Here is a 19169-nt window from a genome sequence, read left to right on the forward strand (position 1 = left end):
GCGAACTTATCTGGCGCTCGGGCGAAATCTTCTCACTGCAGCACTTGTGACTGACTACCCTCAAAATATTCTTGTCCTCGATACCTCTAATTACTTTTTGCCGATAACGTTACTGACTGAACACCGTGGCGAAACAGTCCTTTGAGGACCAAGACCTGTCCAGTGGCTTTTCATTGAGTGACTAGTGGTCAGCGCATAGCGTCCCATAAACTCTGTTTTCCGGCTTTCGAGACAAGAGTCCGCTGATATTGCTTGCATGCAAGTAGCTCTTCAATTGTTCTCACGATGTTGGATCAACATGGAATTTTTTTTAAGCTCTTGCTGGGGATTGAACCCGGAACGGTTCGGCTACGTGGAACTTTGCCGGAAATTATTAGGTGAGATGTTTGCTGATGGCATCCCTCCCACTTTTTAGAATACAGCAAACCGTATTGAATGCCAAGTCATTTTCAACTTTCTTCACGATAGAACCTTTTCTATATCTTAGCTACATATTAAAAAGAGAAAGCATGGAAGGTAAACTAGTCATGAACTAATGAAGCAAGAACACGCATTAAATTTTGTTTCAACAAAGCATTGATCTTAACATTTCATTTCCTCTTGTTGCATTACAAATGGGTCAACAACTTTCGACTACCAACTATTTAGGACGAATTATGATTAGATGAAATTATTGAATACACCATCACAGTCACCATCACCTGGAACATTCGATGCCGAGACTTACATGAAGCTTTGAATGAAGACCTAGTCCGATTATTGCCCTGATGTACACTTACAAACGCCACGATTTTTTCATTTATTTAATAGCCGAGGAAGTTTTACACCTATTCCTAAGAAAATCCAAGTCAAGAAAAAGAAATAGGTTGATTTGGTTTATTTTCTGCCATTCTGATTAATCGTGAAGATGAGGAGTGATATGATGAAATTGATAAATGGACACTCACAAAGAAGATCCATTCCTAGGCCGGGATTCGAACCCCGGAAACTGGCGTCGTGAGCTGTGCTAAAAAATAGGGAATTCAAATTATATTAATTTGCAAACATTAAATTCTCTTCACACGTTTGTACTGATTAAAACAAAAAAGATCCAGTAATTCTTATATGAAAAGAGAACGTGCCCGATTACGTACTAACAAAAAAAAAAAAAAAAAACCTGGACATTTCCACGTCCCGACTGAGTCTGGAAACGTCTTGACAGGGGTTAAGCAACTAAATCGGGGGCGTCTGGTAGCCTTACGTACACAAGACAAAACCCCATTATTTCGAAATGAAGCACACGACAGTGAGGATAGACTGAATGTACGTTCTCTTTCGAAAGGAGACGCCAAGCAAGGCGGGGAATCACTAATCTCCTTTCGAGCAGTCAATGTAGCGGTGAGGGGAGTCATGCGAACTTACCTTCCGTCGGGGAACCACGAGGCAGAACATCGCTTGTCAAATTAGCAAGTTCCAGGGAGTTGTCCAGGAGGGAGTTTATCCTCTGGAAGATGTTTGTGTCCGAACGAGAGTCGATCCCCGTATCGGGCATCACCATACCCTGCAAGTAAAAAGTGAAATTGTGTTATTAGTTTGAAGTCATTTGCACAGTAAGCAACAGTAAAAAAAACACGTGGATTGTAATAAAAAAAATTCAATGGCAACTTATACCACGGCCATAGTAAGGCAACGCAACGCCTCTATTGAATCACAGACGAGTTATGCATATACATACGTTATACAGGGAGGTTATTGCAGCATGCCACCGCTTCAGCATCGGCCGTTCCGCGGACTCTTCATGCAACAGGTGCCGGCAAATTGCGTAACAGATAGCCCGTAACAGAAACCGCTTGTTTTGTAATGTTTCCACTTTTCACAATTACAGTTACAATTACAATTGAAATAAGCACGTACCTTGTCGCACGGATGCAGGAAAGGTGTCCTCCCAAATACAAATATTTCTGGCACCTTATTTCTGACGTCTAATCTTAGATTAGTCATCGCTACTTTATTCTCAGTTGTCGCGACAGCGCCTGCAGCTTATCGGGGGTTGGGTGAGTTGTCAGCCGCGAGATGGCGCTTCATACTGCACGTGTCGGCAGTGATGCCAACCGTAGGGACATGTCCCTACGCATAGGGACTTTTCACTAAATTTCGCCCGCGTAGGAACGTAGGGACAGATTTTGCCAAATGAGGGAAAACGTAGGTACTTTTTTCAATCTTGGTAAATTACATTTTATGAATTAGTTTATCTGGATACTTTAGCGAGGAGGAGAAAAAAGAACTAACTAACAGATCTCCATCAGAATTTTGGAACATGTTATCGGTTACCAAAAACTTTCAAGGCAAGTTCCTTTTTGAAAACATTTCCACTCTCTCGAAAATAGTGCTAACATTGCCGCATTCTAACGCGGAAACGGAAAGAATATTTTCAATGTTAAGTGATACAAAAACAAAAAAGGGAAATAAAATGGGACCAAAATTGTTAAAGAATGCAGGAAATACAGCATCACCAACCAACATCTATCTCTTCACAGCAGCAGCATGTATGACTTCAAATAACATAATCAACAGTAAACGACTCAACGTTATTCATTAGGGGTGTGCTGGATTCTTTACTTTAAAAAGTCGTTAATTCTCGACGTTTTCTGCCTTGTAAGTTTCTGGAACTTATCGAAAGTTGTAAGTTTTTATTCTAGAAATGCAAAAACAATCACTTAAAGTGAAAATGACTTGTAAAATTCGAGATTTCCAGTGCTTCGGGAAATTTCGAACATTTCCCGTCCAGAAAATTTTCCGACTTGGTCGGGAAATTGCAAATTTTTCAGTCCCGAATGTCGGGATTTAAAAAAATTACCGTCCCGATCCCGTCCCGACCCAAAAAATTCTGTCCAGCACACCCCTATTATTCATTAAGGCAAGAATTTACAATACCGGACCCTTCTGTAATTTCTATGCTACGTCTTATACTCACGAAATAATTATTCGTGATTATTTATCTCAAGTTAACATGTTGGGGTGAGGGGGAAAAAATGTTCATTAACGTGTAGAAGTTGTAAAATAAGCTTTTCAATTCTCGCAATGATTCTCCGTATATAAGTATGGTAGCCATATTTGTTGATATGAACAAATTAAAATTAGTTACGCTGTCTACAGCGTTGCCACACTGTTGATTTCATACTTGGAGAGCATGGATCGTGTAAGAATGGCGGAAGAGAACAGTAAAAAAGTTGTTAATGTTGTACAGATTGTTAGGTGGAGTGTGCAGGAGGATGGCTGTGGGCTAATTAATAAACTTATGGATTTCAGTATATTGCCCAAAGAACGTGCTTACATGTGACAGCGACAATCACGATGTAGAAGAACTGATTTGATTACAGGTAAATTTGGCAACAGTACATCAATCATAAAATTGCAGGATACGAAAATGGCGTCTTCGATGATGAACGTTTGCCGTTAAAGTGCTACGAAAATAATATTTTTTATCGGTTCGTAATCACAATTACCGCAAAACCATTCAGGAATAGCCCCACTGACCATTCTCGGTAAGTTTAGGTTAAGTTAGGTTAGGCAAACATAGTTAAAATTTGGGCTCGAAAAAAACATGCACGGGTAGCCCAACAAACCATTGACGGATAGCCCCACGAACCATTCAGGTACGGTTAGGTTAGGTTAGGATAGGCAAACATAGTTAAAATTTGGGGTCGTAGTAATATCAGGAATGTATATTTCGTTTTTTAAGTATTGGAAACACAAAATCTTCCGGTAAATAATAAGCAATCGTGCCGATCGCGGACCACTCAATGTCACTTATTTTGCAATTTCTACACGTGACCCCCCAAATTTTAACTTCAAATTCGTGATTAGGAGGCCTCAATTAGTGAGTATGCGAAATATTACAAAAAATCGGGGAGAGGTCCTGTATTGTAAATTCGCTCCTTCATTAATTGTGGAAGCACCGAGCAGAAAGATTTGGTAAGTAAATGTGTATATTTTATCTTCTGTTTGCATGCTCATGAGGTGTTTTTTTTTTAGTCACTTTACTTGGCGTAGGGACATTTGGTCAGTTGTAGGGACATTTTGACTACGTCTGTAGGGACATTGCCGAAAAATGGTTAGCAACACTGTCGGCTACCAGACAGTGAGTCTACGCTCATTCATGTTCACTTCTGTTCGCGTTTATCAGTACGCGTTTTGTTTATACTGTGTTATTGAGTTGGTGTGCTAGTGCTTTATTGTGTGTTAATTGTTATTCATTCATTACTTATGTCGTTAAACAAATATAGTCTTGAACATAGAGTTTTTATGTACGATAATTACGTGAAAACGAATTCTTGCAGAAAAGTGGTCAGGGATTACGATAGACAGGATCTCTTGAACCTAAGAAACGTGTTGTATTGCTGTTGAAGGAAGTCATTTTCAACATCTCTTATAACACAGGAGGTTAGTGATCATCATTATTATTACTTTTAAATATCATTTTACGCTTTCGGTTTGCTTTATGCGCCGGGATGCTGTCTTCCCTTTCTGTCAACTGAGGATAAAGTAGCGATGTCTAATCTAAGATTAGATGTCAGAAATAAGGTGCCGGAAATATTTGTATTTGGGAGGACACCTTTTCCTGCATCCGTGCGACAAGGTACGTGCTTATTTCAATTGTAATTGTAACTGTAATTGTGAAAAGTGGAAACATTACAAAACAAGCGGTTTCTGTTACGGGCTATCTGTTACGCAATTTGCCGGCACCTGTTGCATGAAGAGTCCGCGGAACGGCCGATGCTGAAGCGGTGGCATGCTGCAATAACCTCCCTGTAGTTAGTCTGCTAAACCACACTAAAAAGTTCACATGACAAATGTGTAAGAATCATATTTCTGTCATCATCCAACTACCGTCAAAAAAAATAAGATGCACCATGATAGTTTTAAAGTATTATATTATATAACATAATATATGATAATAAGAATAACCACAATTCAGTTCTTAAAAATATATTTATGGTGTAAACACAAAAACCTTTTGTGAACTAACAAAACAAGAATAATTTTGGAGTAGCGAAACACTAACAATGAAACTTCCATCACAATGTACAGTCATCCAGTGATTAGTAATTATTAGCAAGCACGCACACTGGAACGAGCATTTTACAGTGGGATTCACTAGTATAACTTGGTAAATTGTCATTATTTTCATTAATCTCTTACATCCTCTATAGGTATATTTATGTATGCTGGTGCAGAAGTTGTCAACAGCTTGTTTTGAGTTTTATTTTAATTCTTGAAGCTCTTATTGGGCCAAATAAAGTGCATGAACATTGTGATTGACAATTTACACGGTAATAATCATGGATCCCACTGTATAGAAGATCAATACAGATTAATACACAGATACGTCAAATCATGTTTGCATGCATATTTGTGACATTTATTGAACTGTTGGGCCAAAATCCGGAATTTATATCAGGAAGATAAAATAAGCTGCTGGAGATCAAAATTTGAGTCACTGAAAAAATATGGTAAAGTAAAATACTCCATCTAACAATTATACCTGTAAAGTTACAATATGCACCAATCTCTAAAACAAATGGTCTATTCTTTGGATTGTTTTGTGGTTCTATTAAGAGAATTCCACTAATTTCAAGGGTAAACCAAGCTACTGGCTTTGACTGTTGACTTGTCATTCGGTCCTTAGATCACAGGATGTGTCTGAATTAAGTCAAGAGTATGACAACTGACTGACGTGCGTCGAAAGAAACCTGTCTTGAAAGCAAGGAATCTCACATGTCAACTTTCGAAGAAGTGCTTAAAGCATAGAATTGAGACGTCACAATCTGTTCTAATTAAGTTCACACGTGCGTCTCCGAGCATATATCGTCTGCGCATCGGGTTGGGAAACCCATAACAGTTTTCCAAGCAGTTTTATTGCCAGCCTGCACCGGAAGAGGAAAGTAATCCGTCGCGTCGCCACACTTCCTGATTGAACCATCATCTCGAAGGAAAACATGGCAGTTCTAAAAATCAGCCTCGCCTTACAAGCTTATTGTATCCCCTGCGGTACATCAGAAAAACAAACTTCCAAATAGGCAACCCAAGCTACACTGTAATATACCCAAATTGCATAACGTTTAAGGATACAACTTTGTATTGTCAAAGTTTTTGCGAAGTCCATTTATCCTCAGGCTAATCAGGACTGGGCCTACAGTATAAAGTAGGTCGAACCTGGGACTACAGGGAAAGAGGACAGACGTTGCTCTTTTGCAAAAGGTGTGCGTTATTTGCACTAACTACAAACATCCAATGTGTTATCTATCGCATGTAATATTTTTACTACATAAATGTCATGCTTTTTCCAATCTTTTCAAGTAATCGCTACAGTGAGGAATGATAATTATACGAAATTTGGAACACACTAACATTATGCCATAATCGAGACCTGTACGTCTAAAAAATTACTTCACGAAAACATTTTCCATGTCGTTGGAGATAACTGCTCCATACATCACAGGAAACGTCACTACAATGTGAAATTTTGCCTGCATATTCGTTACTTCTCAGACTGCAGTAGTGTCTTGCAAACGTGGCACCCTATGACCTTCAAGGAAGGACCTTCGTGGTGAATGATTACAAAAACAGCAGCATCCCGGAAAAGACCGGAAGAGTATTCTGTTCAACTATGGGCTGAAAAGTGAGACCAACACGGCAAACCATCACTAATTTGAAGCAAAGTTAAAACAAACTAAATGTAGCCAATGGGCTTCTGTGGTGGGTAAATTTGTATGTAGACCATCACGTGAATACCTGCCAAGGTCTTGCATGGAATTTCATAAATTCCACGAGTCCTTGTATAATTTCAATTTTGAATTAACTGAACATCTGTTTTAGTTGGAGAATCATGACTGCCTTTTCGTTGTCCTTTTTTTAAAACCCTGCATGATGTGCGACTAATCGAAGTCAGTGCCAGGATCCCCTCTTTGAAGATAAGTGGGCGTTTGACATTTCCCAACTCCCTGCTGCCCTAGACACTCCTATCGCATTGCAACATTTTGAGATTAGATTCAACTTCTTTGGAATCATTCCTATACGCCCCTTCCTTATTGAGGGGAATATTTCCTGCATTTCCCGGCAGTGTCTGTAAATGGTGTGTCCTCCATGGGCAGGATATTTCACGAGTGATCTTAAACCATTAATTTCTTCATCTGGGTTTTGTGTGCTGTAAAAACTAGAACCGTGTGTCAAAACTCAAACACACTCGTAGCAATTGTTACGAATGGTTAAGAGCAGACATATCTTGTCACATGGAAGACACGTGTTATTGCGACAAACTTTCGGGTTTAGAAATCAGTTTTTAGTTAATTTCGGCCGACATTTATGTAAAAAATAATTCAAATTTATATGTCTTAGTCATAAGATTTATTCAGTCTAAGTTTGTATTTTTACTTTATAGTGCATGGTTAACAAATATTTTTTTAACTATTGAAAAAAGTTTGCATTTTCCACTATTAGTATAGAGAACAATATTTAGAGCAGCTGTGTCAGGAAAGGAGTCGGCCTAGGAAGGGGCAGTTCGAGCACTCGCCAGGAACCCCGCGACAGATAAAAATAATTGTGTACGGTTAGGACACTGGTGCTTCAATTAAGCAACTGATCTGATTTTTCCTGACCTCTCAGATTGCTGTCATGCTTAAAAAATACCCGAACTTACTGAAATCACACTAACAGTACTAGATAAAAACTGTACATTTCAATCAAAAATAGTAAATATGCACTCTTTTCATTATAGAATGAAATCGTGAAGTGAAAATAATTTATATGAAACAATGTAAATTCACTGGCAGCGCCAAAATTCAATGAAAAGCAAAAAATCAGTTTTAGAATTGCCACTTTGGTAAGTAAAATATTGATATTTAACATACCCAGTTTTGTACTAAAATATAATGAACGTCGCACCAGTGGTACTTAGGAAATGAACGAAACAATAGTTTCGAGACTTTTTAGCCTCCCATAGTTCTTTGTTTGAATCTTCAACACGCTTATTGATCTTACGCAATACGAAATGTATGAACAAATTGCTTATTAATTGTAATTTTATAGAACACCTGTACTCTGCAGACTAAGGAACAATCCCTCCCCCCCAGATCTTTGGTTATAGGTCCCAGGCTCCTCACCAATCCAGGAATCGGGATTGTGCAATCGAGATTGTTACCGTTCACAGCTCCATTTTGTTTACAATGTTGGGCGTACATAGGTCTACAATTCCATGAAACCTGCACTGAGAACAAGATATCAAATTGTTCAGCCGAGTTGTTAATTATACATAAACACACGAAGTAGTTTATTATACTGCTAATGGTGCTCTCTCATACGTTGCGTCGTAGCACAAAGTCAGTAAACTGTGGACGAAGCTACTTGAATGTCAAATAAGCTGATTATTCCAGGCTCGCAGCTTAAGATATTCTTGTTCTATAGCTAAACAATGCTTTCTGCGAGGGAGGTATGAAGGGAACGTGCATGTCGTTTTCGCATTTCCCATGATTCACTTTTCACAGCCACCATTCACTCACCTCGTCCGAAGCCGTGTACCGTAAAGGGCACGCACAAACAGTGTTGCCAGACATCATAAAATCCTCCAAAGTTTCAGTTTTGTCTACCTGCGAAGGCGAAAGTAGTTCAATGCATATAACCTTGCCACAATTAAGTGGCGTGTTCCTCACCTAATTCCCTTCTTAAGAAATTACATATAATCACATACGTTGGCTAATATGTCGCTACAACCATTTTATGCACTGCACTAGAAGTTGTTGCAAAGCGTGCCACAAAACAAAACTAGTATGAGAGCAAGCGTAGAACACTTCATGTTCTTTGGTAAGGGTAACATTTTCTACTAAACCTCTTCAACACAGATTCTCTGAGGTATATTGCTTATGAATATTTTGTGAGTCGTCCCACGGTGGTCATTGAAAAATGTCCAGTGGTTCCAGCAACTTCTTTCTCTTGAAGCATTGGAATATCCTACACATATTATGTACCCCCTTCAAAATGACCAAAAATTAGCAACTAGGGGTGCAGTAACCCATCCTCCCTTCAAATATCACCCTGATTGTCACTGTTCAAAAACAGCCTTCGTTGCAACTTGAACACTACATTAGTTCAACCACAGACAGCTTGAGATAAGAGTAATCTCGCATAAAAATCTGTCCTATCCCAAATCTTCTGAGTGATACATTTTTTACTAAATGGAAGTCGGGATGGGGTACGTCGACAACTCCCTCCTCTCCCTAGAAATTAGCATTGTTTACCCCCACAACCCCTATACGCCTTCATGGCGTGGTGCTAAGCACAGGGGAGCACTTTACCTTTTTTTTTAAAGTTGCAAAAGAGCAGAAATATTATTTTTTGAAAAGAGAATCAAGGTTTAGTTAGGATTCGTAGAAAATAACCAAAGTAAAAAAATGTTGGATCTGGTTACACAGTTGGCAAAATTCCAAAACTTTAATAATTATATGTGAGAGGCAGCACAACGAACTTTGTGAATAAACTTTCGCCTTTGCATTAGTGTGTAGAATATTCAAAAAAATATTCAAAACTTTACAAAAATACAACAGTGAGACAATGCTGAGACTTGAATTTTTAAGCATTCGGAATTCCTAAAACTTGAGCGTAACAGATGTTACTCTCGAAATCTCAGCCCATCCCCGAATCCTCCCTTTTTAAATTTATTTAATTAATAGAAGATTCCAAATACAGCGTTAGCCATTTTACATTGGAACGTACTAACAGAAAATAACAAAAACATAACATAACATAACATATAACATAAGAAAAAACATGAACTAAACTTATATAACATTTGATGAAGAGACACACTCATACTTCTAGTCAACAGTCTTCTAAAATGTGCCAGATTATGAAATCTGTCTTATTTGGCTGGGCAGTCTATGAACAGAATGCTGGATGAGAGAGAATCTCTGCTTCTGAGAAGCGAAAATTTGAATGTTTCGTGTTGAGCGGGGGCGGCACTCGAAACTGAACAGTCTATGCTACAGTCTATGAACAGAATGCTGGATGTGATCTCTGCTTCTGAGAAGCGAAAAGTTGAATGTTTCTTGTTGAGCGGGGGCGGCACTCGAAACTGAACAGTCTATGCTACAGTCTATGAACAGAATGCTGGATGTGATCTCTGCTTCTGAGAAGCGAAAAGTTGAATGTTTCTTGTTGAGCGGGGGCGGCACTCGAAACTGAATTTCCTGAAGGCGGTCACTTCTGATGTTAGCATTCACTATTTTATGCAAGAATATGTGGTCGGCCAGTCTGTCTCTCTCGTGAGGAGTTTGGATATTTAACATCTTAAGATCGGGCAAGTGTTTTGTGGATGGAATTCGGTGACGAACAATGGCCAGGAAGAAATTTAGGACTGAATTAAGTCTAAATTTGAGGCACGCCATAGACCATATCGGAGAGCAGTTCTGTTCTCTTTTCAGCGTTGCTTCTAGTTTAGACTAAAAATTTCCTTTTGATTGTTCCAAAATTCCCTTTCCGGCCTAATCGATAACGCAGTTCGATAAGTTTAGTGTGCAATACAGAAAGCAGTATGTATTTTCCATAATCTACTTTTTAATCTAAAAATTTAATTGTTCCACAGTTTTGAAAATTCCAAATTTCAAGTTATATGCGAGACGTCAAATATTACAACTAAATTTTTCATCAACCTTGAATGCTTTTTCTTTAACTAGAAATCTAAAAGTTAATAACAAATACAATAACTATGCATTTCAGTACACTAACTGTACGAAATATAAAAATAACATGAAACCTAGTTGTGCTGGCTATTCATTCATCTGTGGGATCTAGTAGAACAGTCCTCAAGGATATAATAGCAATAATAATAAATAGAGTATTTTTGATACATTAATTATGGTCTACTACTGTAATATTCAATACTATTTTATTATTCAAATTTTATTAATGACCTGATCCCTCCTAAAAATTTCTGGCGAACTCGCAGAATTTTTTTTTGTCTACGGCCATGTTAAGAAATGGGATTGTACGTAGTACGTACTTAGTTCAATTCATTGCACTCATATTGTGGAAAATACAATAAACCTTGTGATGGACAATTTGCCTAATGTCACTTCTGTGGCCGAACCAAGATATTAAACCCGGAGATTAAATACAGTACAATATATAATATTTCAGTTTACATGCCTGGGATGTTCGCATACGAACTGATATATCCAGCTTTCGAATTTCCTTTCACACCACTTTCCTTTATGTTCTCTTCGCGTATTTTGTTAGATTAATTCCTCTGATTAGCCTACAGATTTCACAGCCGAGTATGTACAATTTGTTTACTATTTCCTCCAGTTGAAGATAGTGTTAATCACTACGAAAGCGGTTATAAAAATTAGTAAACAATTATGAAGCCATAGAGGCGTGCGTGCCGCTATACTTGCAGGAAATTGAACAATTTCCTAGTTATCATTTGGGATGCCATATTTCATTTCTCGTCAACGGTTAACCTTTTTTTTCTTTTTTTTTCAATAACTGGGGGCAAAATATCAAACTGTATTATACGTTTATATTGTTCAACACAATTTACTTATTACATTATGGCATACAAAAATTTCCGAAAAAGACATTTTTATGTAAAGGTTATCTCAATTGAGATTCCACAAATTTCCCCATGGATCAATTTTGTGAACTTTACGATACGTAACTGTTATTCAACAATTAAGGGAAGTGACAGCAATAATAATAAAAAGTAATAGTGGAATGGAATATTTCGCGGGCGGAGGGGGCAACCATTTAATATACCCAAAATACCATACGAAAATGTATAGTATATAGGAGATTACCTAATTTTTCCTAGTTTTCTGGGACAATCTCATGAAATTCCTGCCACATGATCTTCCTAATACCGGGAGTAGCTGAGAGAACCTTCAAAGCAGATTTCTCTGGATTTGTAACTATCCCATCATAGTAATTACAGGCTAACCTTTTGACTAAGCATCTGATATATGGGGCACGACTCCTAGTATTCCTTAGTACTCCCAAGAATATCAATTATGAACCTAGTGCCGTTCCAACATAAAATTAGCAAATACAATGTACAACTCGATCTCTTGAAGTTGTGACTGAAACAAACCATCGTGGAATAGTGTCGATACTACAGTTAGCCTGAAAACCGATCACTAACTCTTGTACAATATTTTGTAAGTCTAAAATACTGATCAAAAATTATTCTTCACTGGCAACACTGCCGAAGAGAACCGGAGCGTTTGATTCTAAAAGCAACATCACGTCATTCACCGAAACGTAGCTTGTCTGCATTAACTCGAGCAATCAGAATAACTATTACCCAACGACCGTACTTGTGTAGCTTAGAGATTCAAGTTCAATGCCATGAATAATCAATAACAATTTCCTTCTTTCTGTGCGAGTTGATCGACTCGTTGCAAACTCTCGATATTTAGCAGACTGAATCAAGGTGAATTGTCTATAGGACTGTACACAGCCGAAGCGATACCATGTGTTCGCATGTATCCTTTCTATTGTCCATCCACTGCAAGAACAGATTTCAAGTAAACAAAACCACGTGAATTCTGAGAAATAGTTCCTTTCCTATGCGTTAGTTCTGGTGTTATTTTGCCGATGAATGTATTGGCTGTAGGCATGGTGTAAAGACTAAAGAGGTGGATGCAAGCCGATCCTGAAAACTCTCCCTTCCGGCGCATGACGTCATCATCGTTGCAGAAGAGGACTGCAGGGAATCCGTTCGCTTTACAGTGAAGCGTTCTTCGTGAAACAAATTTCAACTACAGACTCAATATAACTTCAAAACACGCGGAATAACCATAACCATGGTATACTGAGCCAGGCACTTATCCAAGGAGAGGTCTTAGTGTGCTCGAGCCCCCCCCCCCCGAAAGTTTTCGGTTTACACTAGATAAAATGAGGTTTTTGGTTTCTTGTGGTATGAAATAAGATAATGTGACGATAATTTAAGGAGAGAAATAATTATCGAGGCAATACGGAGAATGTTCTGTATCCTTGTTATTGTTAATAGTGCGTATCCAAGGTGGAAATCAAGGGGCTCAAGCCCCCCTGTAGGATTTTTTTCTGTTTATACTACATAAAATTAGGATTTAGGCTTCTTGAATAATGTGATGATAATTTGAGAGAAATAATTATCGAGAAAAGACGGAGAATGTTCTATAACCCTGTTATTGTTACTAGCGCGTATCCAAGGTGGGGATCAAGTGGCTCGACCCACCCCACCCCCCAGGAAATGTTTCAGTTTACACTAGATAAAATTAGGTATTTGTCTTCTTGAATAATAGGCCTATGATGATAATTTAAGGAGAAATTATTGTCGAGGCAAGACGAAGAATGTTCTATAACCCTCTTATTATTAATAGCCCGTATCCAAGGTGGGAATCAGGGGGCTCGAGCCTCCCCCCCCCCACCTTCAGGATTTTTCTCTGTTTACATTAAATAAAATTAGGATTTTGTGATGATAATTTGAGAGAAATAATTATCAAGAAAAGACGGAGAATGTTCTATAACCCTGTTATTGTTACTAGCACGTCTCCAAGGTGGGAATCAGGTGGCTCGAGCCCCCCCCCCCCCTTCCCAGGAAAGGAAATATTTTAGTTTACACTAGATAAAATTAGGTTCTTGTCTTCTTGAATAATGTGATGATAATTTAAAGAGATACAATTATCGAGGCAAGACGAAGAATGTTCTATAACCCTGTTATTGTTAATAGCGCGTATCCAAGGTGGGAATCAGGGGGCTCAAGCCCCCCCACACACACACACACCTTCAGGAAATATTTCTGTTTACATTAGATAAAACTAGGATTTTTGGTTTTTGAATAATGTGACGATAATTTAAGGGGAGAAATACTTATCAAGACAAGACGGAGAATGTTCTATAACCCTGTTGTTGATAATATTGCACGTAAACTTTTCTTGAGCTTTCAGTATTGTCGCAGCAAACTTGAGCACTATGTAGAGACCTGTCAGCATTTGGAAGCTGCACAGCAAAGGTATCGCCACACGTAGAGCGATTCGTTGTAATTTTTAATCTCTGGAAGGCGCGAGAGGGAATGTTCTTCAATAAGTGGAGTCGAACTACTGGCAATATTTATAAATCATTTATCTGCGCAACGTTCTAGAATATACTGAGGATATAAATGCGCGTTAATTAGAACCATTCCTAAATATAAATTCTTTGACCGAACCTTGGATCCAAGAGAAAAATGGCGTTGTCTCTGACATAATTTCCTTTTAAGCGTTCAATTCAAGGACTTGTTCATGATTCATTTGATCGTGTTAAAGGTGCTTTACTTCAGTCTGTAATACGAAATTATAAAACTTTCTGGTGAGTTGTTTTTAAAAATGTCTCCGAGATGAAGAGTGGCGTGCCAACGATTTTCGGCAGGAAGAGGGGTTACGCATACTATTTTTGGTGGTCAGTCCTCATTTTGCCATATTTTCCTGTTTTTGACGTTCTTTTTTTTTAAGGACTGTGTCAAATGGGGTAATGACCCCACCCACCCTCCCTTGGGCACGTCACTGGAGATACCTAAATGAGTAAGCATTTGATCATATTGGGAGAAGAAACATTAGATGTGTTGGGAACGGAAGGGTTTTCACTGTGCAATAATTGTTTCGCGATCCAGCTGTATTCTATAGAAGACTTCCTTCCACGAGGGAGGGGGGGGGGGAAGGCTGCCGGAGCGTGGTACGGATTACATCACCTCCTAAATGGCCGAGATCTAGAATGTGTGGGTCCCTACATCTAAAACCTCTAAAATGTGCCTTCATGGTACGGTACTATATGCACGGGGAACTTAGAAATAAATTTGAGGCACGAAGGAGCATATAACACAGACTGCATTAATAACCCAATATATACACATATGTATAGTACGTATACATACATATACGTAAATATACAAACACCTAAGACTGCATATATACGTGAGTCGCTTCGGTGACTGAGGGCGCCGGTTTCTTGACTCGCGATATTGCCACGGAAGTTACCGGGTTCGAATCCTGAACTGGGTAAGAGTATTTGTGTTGGGCAATCAGCCCAAGTAGGCAGAAAAGCAACGTAAAATGTGATACGTGAAAGAACACAATACATGCACATATATATTATATGTATGTGTGTGTGTGTATGTGTATATATATATATATATAAAGAGAGAGAGATATAAAATTGTTTATTTTGTTCTTCCGCCTGCAAGCCAATACCCATTCGTAACAAAATTCTTCTTTTTTAAGAGGAAACCCAAAATACTTGATATTCGTTCCTTTCGTCTTTTTGTAATGATTGCTAGAGCCGTAAATAGCACAGTTAGGCATATTTTCTTTCTCAATGCACTTAGATTCTTCTCACTAGAAGTGAAACGAAGACAACAAAAAAGAAACACCAGTTCAATGGTCTACAGAAAAGAACAAACCCGGAAACTCCACTTGTTACCCTCTGAAAAGCACCCCCTCTCCTGGCTGTGGCCACTATGTTGACGTCAGAGCTGTGACGTATGGCTGGGAGCCATGCGCGTGCATCCACCTGTTTGTCATTCCACCATGGGCTGTAGGTATACATAGCCTATACCACAAGGTCCAACAAAAAGCTAGTACGTTCAGAGTGGCATGGCTTTATCCCATGCACTATATTCCTGCAGTTGTCATTCTGACCACCAATAGGATATATCAGAAGCCACGTGTATGTTTGCAATAACATACTTTGCTCTTAGAACTGACAGAATAGTGTCATATTAAAGTCACACTGTTCGGGGGGGGGGGATTTTCTTCCACAATGATCACTGGGTTGTCCCCCTTAATTAGCACTAACTATTTCTGTTTACATAAGCGTGGCTATTTGTTTGAGTTTATTTTCGAGTACACTTTTGACCAGATAGCCTAAGCGGGACTGGACCTACAGTTTAAAATGTGATCCGAACCACTATGCGCCTTCACCAGTTACGTGCCTGTTCCATTTAATAAGAGTGATTTATTGTTGACCTGCAGCATAATGTAATGAGTATTGCAAAATCACAGCAATTTAAGCTAAGAGATTACTGTTATTTTGATGTAATTGTGTAGGTATTAAATAAACACTTACCCACAATAAACGTGTCCTTTAACAGCAACAAAGTATTTTTTTAAAATAAGGCTATTATTTTTAGTTATTAAAACCGTAAAAAAAACATGGTCCTGTTTTTATTGGAGGAAGGTGGAAATTAGGAGGACTAGGATAAAAGATGGGAGGGGGTAAGGAGAAGTAAAGGGCGCCAAAAGTCCACCTTGAGCCGCTCCTGCTTACACCCCGGCCAAGAATTGAGCTATTCTTAAGCGTGTATAGGGTTATGGGATAATTTTGGTCGAGGATCGTGAACCAATCTACATTTTATTTTTTAAAATTTTACCTGAGCACGAAGAAAATGTGTCTAGAGAACTATTGTTTGATATTTCCAATTTACTGCACAAACCTTCCAAAAATTAATTAAATTTAGTCTTGCAATTTCGAACATTTTTCACTTTTCAGGCAAATAAACTGCTGCCTCAATCATGATTATTCCTACTTTCCAAGTTCACAAATGAAATTTAAGCATGGACATCTTAATCGGGAATAGACCTAATGTTTGAAATTAGTTTCCAAATCACTGAATCCTCGTGATGAGCCAACAAGAGGGAGGAGTCAGTAGACCATTGCACCCTCCTCGGAACTAGAAATTACTCCAACGAAAAGTCAAAAACTAAACGTCAAACTATAAATTCCTAATCAATATAGGAGTAAATTGAGAGTTTACAATGTGACGTCTAAAATTAAGTATCACAAATTACTTAGTGCTGGTACCTCGTCCACCACCAGAAATGTGGAGTCAGCTTAAAATATCCTTTTAAAAAAAGGGATAAAACTGCGTAAAATAAAAATACAATACATTCGAACAGTGAAAGAAATGTTGGGATCAAACTGAACGGGAATGCTGTGAAAAATGTAATTAAAATTATTGTAATGAAAGAAAAGGTCCAGTTTCTTTGAATAGATATTCGTATCAGTCTGTCTGTACGCTAACTCGTTTGACGAAAGTTATTTTCTTTAATTTTCGAGCGGAGTTTTCACCACAAGGGTACGAAGGAAGGATCGCACGTCGCACGTTTTTGGTCTACAGAGGCTTTCCCGGAAGCCATACAATCGGTAATGGGTTGGCATACCAACTGTATGATAATAAACAGGGCACCACGGGGAACTAAACAAACAGATCGCCCATGCAACCACGAAGGGTTTCGCCAGACTTCATTGTAGAGTAAAAAAAAAAGTGAGGATGCAATGCGTCAAGATTTTAATAAACTAAGTCATTAACAAAGTAATTCAATTTGACTGAGGCTGCGTCCGGAAATCTTACAACCTCGATTTCTACCACATTTCAAATCTTTTCGTCCAAAATGAAGTTTCTTCTAAGAAAGGGTGCTCTTAACTAGCGCGGAAGGAAATTTTTATAGATCTACGTGTTACGAAACTTACATTCTTGTAATATGAAAATTCCTTACCTACGTAACGTGATTACGATTTTTCAGGGCTTCCATCAGGATTCCTGTCACAGGCGCACGTCTACACATTTTCTTTTTCTTATGAATGAATTGTGAATGTTTAAATTTTTTGGTACCTTCCTAATGTTTGAGTGAATTGTCGAAAAATATTGTTGGGCAGGTTCTAACATGCCTTTAAAGGGAATATAGAATAAGGCGGGGCCGCAGTAGGTCAATTACCCCAGGAGCGGTGCCCAGAATCTGCGGGCAATTTGAGTCAATTTTTATGATTTTTTTTTTTGTTTAGCCCTGAAAAAGCGACTGTTATACGTATATCCATCGGTAAGGGTGCGGGTGGCTGCTACGAAACTGACATGGCCGCAAGTAGACTTCCACCAAACTTCCACCTCGCAACATGGCCGCAAGTAGACTTCCACCTCGCAATTAAACGGCTGTATTTCCACTTTAAACGGTTGTACACTCTGCAATATTTGTTTCCGCGCTCCAGGAATTTTGTTTTTCACAATTTGCAACACATAATCTTCCTAAAAAAAAATTCTCTGCCGAAATCGAGGGTGTAGGATTTCAGGATGGACCAGACTGATTTTTAAACTTTGCTCAGATAAGCTAAGCGGGACTGGACCTACAGTTTATAATGGCATCATTATATGACCTCGTAACTATGAAGCCATTGGGGAGGCCCTCAAAAATAAAATAAAAAATCAATCAAAGCCAGGAATTTTCCAGCACATTCTCACATTAAGTAACTTGACCAGGCCTATGGTTTTTAACAATGTAAGAGCAATTTTATTGGCTAGGTGCAAGCGCACCGTAATACACGCAAGGTTTTTTCAGACGCAGAGGTGGATATTACATAGTTACGTTCTATGGGTGGGGCAGAATACACAATCAATAAAATATTTCTTAATTGCCATCTTAACCTTAGTTTTAGAAGTTATTCAGACAAAAATGGTAATCTGAGGTGATTTAAGGAAGGAGGGGTGCATTTACCACTGGCTTTCCCAATTCCTTTCATTTGAAATATTTTCATTCAAAATTTCAGGAGGGGCTGTGGCTCAATCAGCTCCCCCACTGCGTACGCCAATGCGTGTGAGTAAAACAAAACAAATTAACTAGAAGCAATGGCCAATATCGGTCAGCACACCATGTAAGTTAGTTTAGTTGCAAAATGGCATTACGAACCTCAACTCAACTAAAACTACATAGCCCGCTTTTTGCCTAGTTATAATCAATACTTGTGCGATTTATATACAGGGTTATTATAAATGATTGACCCGATTTCATAAATTCACTGTAGCTTTATTATTTGACATATTGTCAAAAAAACTTTGCAGACGTATAGGAAAACTCAGTTTTTTTTTGTGTTGCAGGTTCGCTTCCGATTTCTGCCACGAGAGCGCAGCAGTGAGCATTTATTCAATATGGCGACAGGCAGAGAGAAAGCTTATGTTGTGCTCGAGTTTCATTCACATCAGTCTGTCGTAACAGTGCAACGACACTTTCGTGAATTCCTAAACAGGAGATTGACAAACCGATGGATCGGTCGTGGTGGGGATGATAATCAGCAATTCCGGTCATGGCCTCCACGCTCTCCGGACCTAACCCCATGCGATTTTTTGTGTGGGGTTG

General features: G+C 38.7%; 1 protein-coding gene across 1 annotated transcript in view; it reads right to left on the reverse strand.

The window, feature by feature from the left end:
• The window catches only part of orb (polyadenylation element binding protein orb), a 68189-nt gene that overhangs the window by 24685 nt on the left and 24335 nt on the right, over positions 1-19169 (reverse strand). The window contains exon 2 of the mRNA XM_083111089.1: positions 1402-1540. Coding sequence (XP_082967215.1) covers positions 1402-1540 — 139 coding nt within the window. The remainder of the gene's footprint in view (positions 1-1401; positions 1541-19169) is intronic.

Source organism: Lepisma saccharinum, chromosome 24, assembly GCF_977018435.1.
Source record: "Lepisma saccharinum chromosome 24, izLepSacc3.1, whole genome shotgun sequence".
NCBI classification, from domain to species: domain Eukaryota; kingdom Metazoa; phylum Arthropoda; class Insecta; order Zygentoma; family Lepismatidae; genus Lepisma; species Lepisma saccharinum.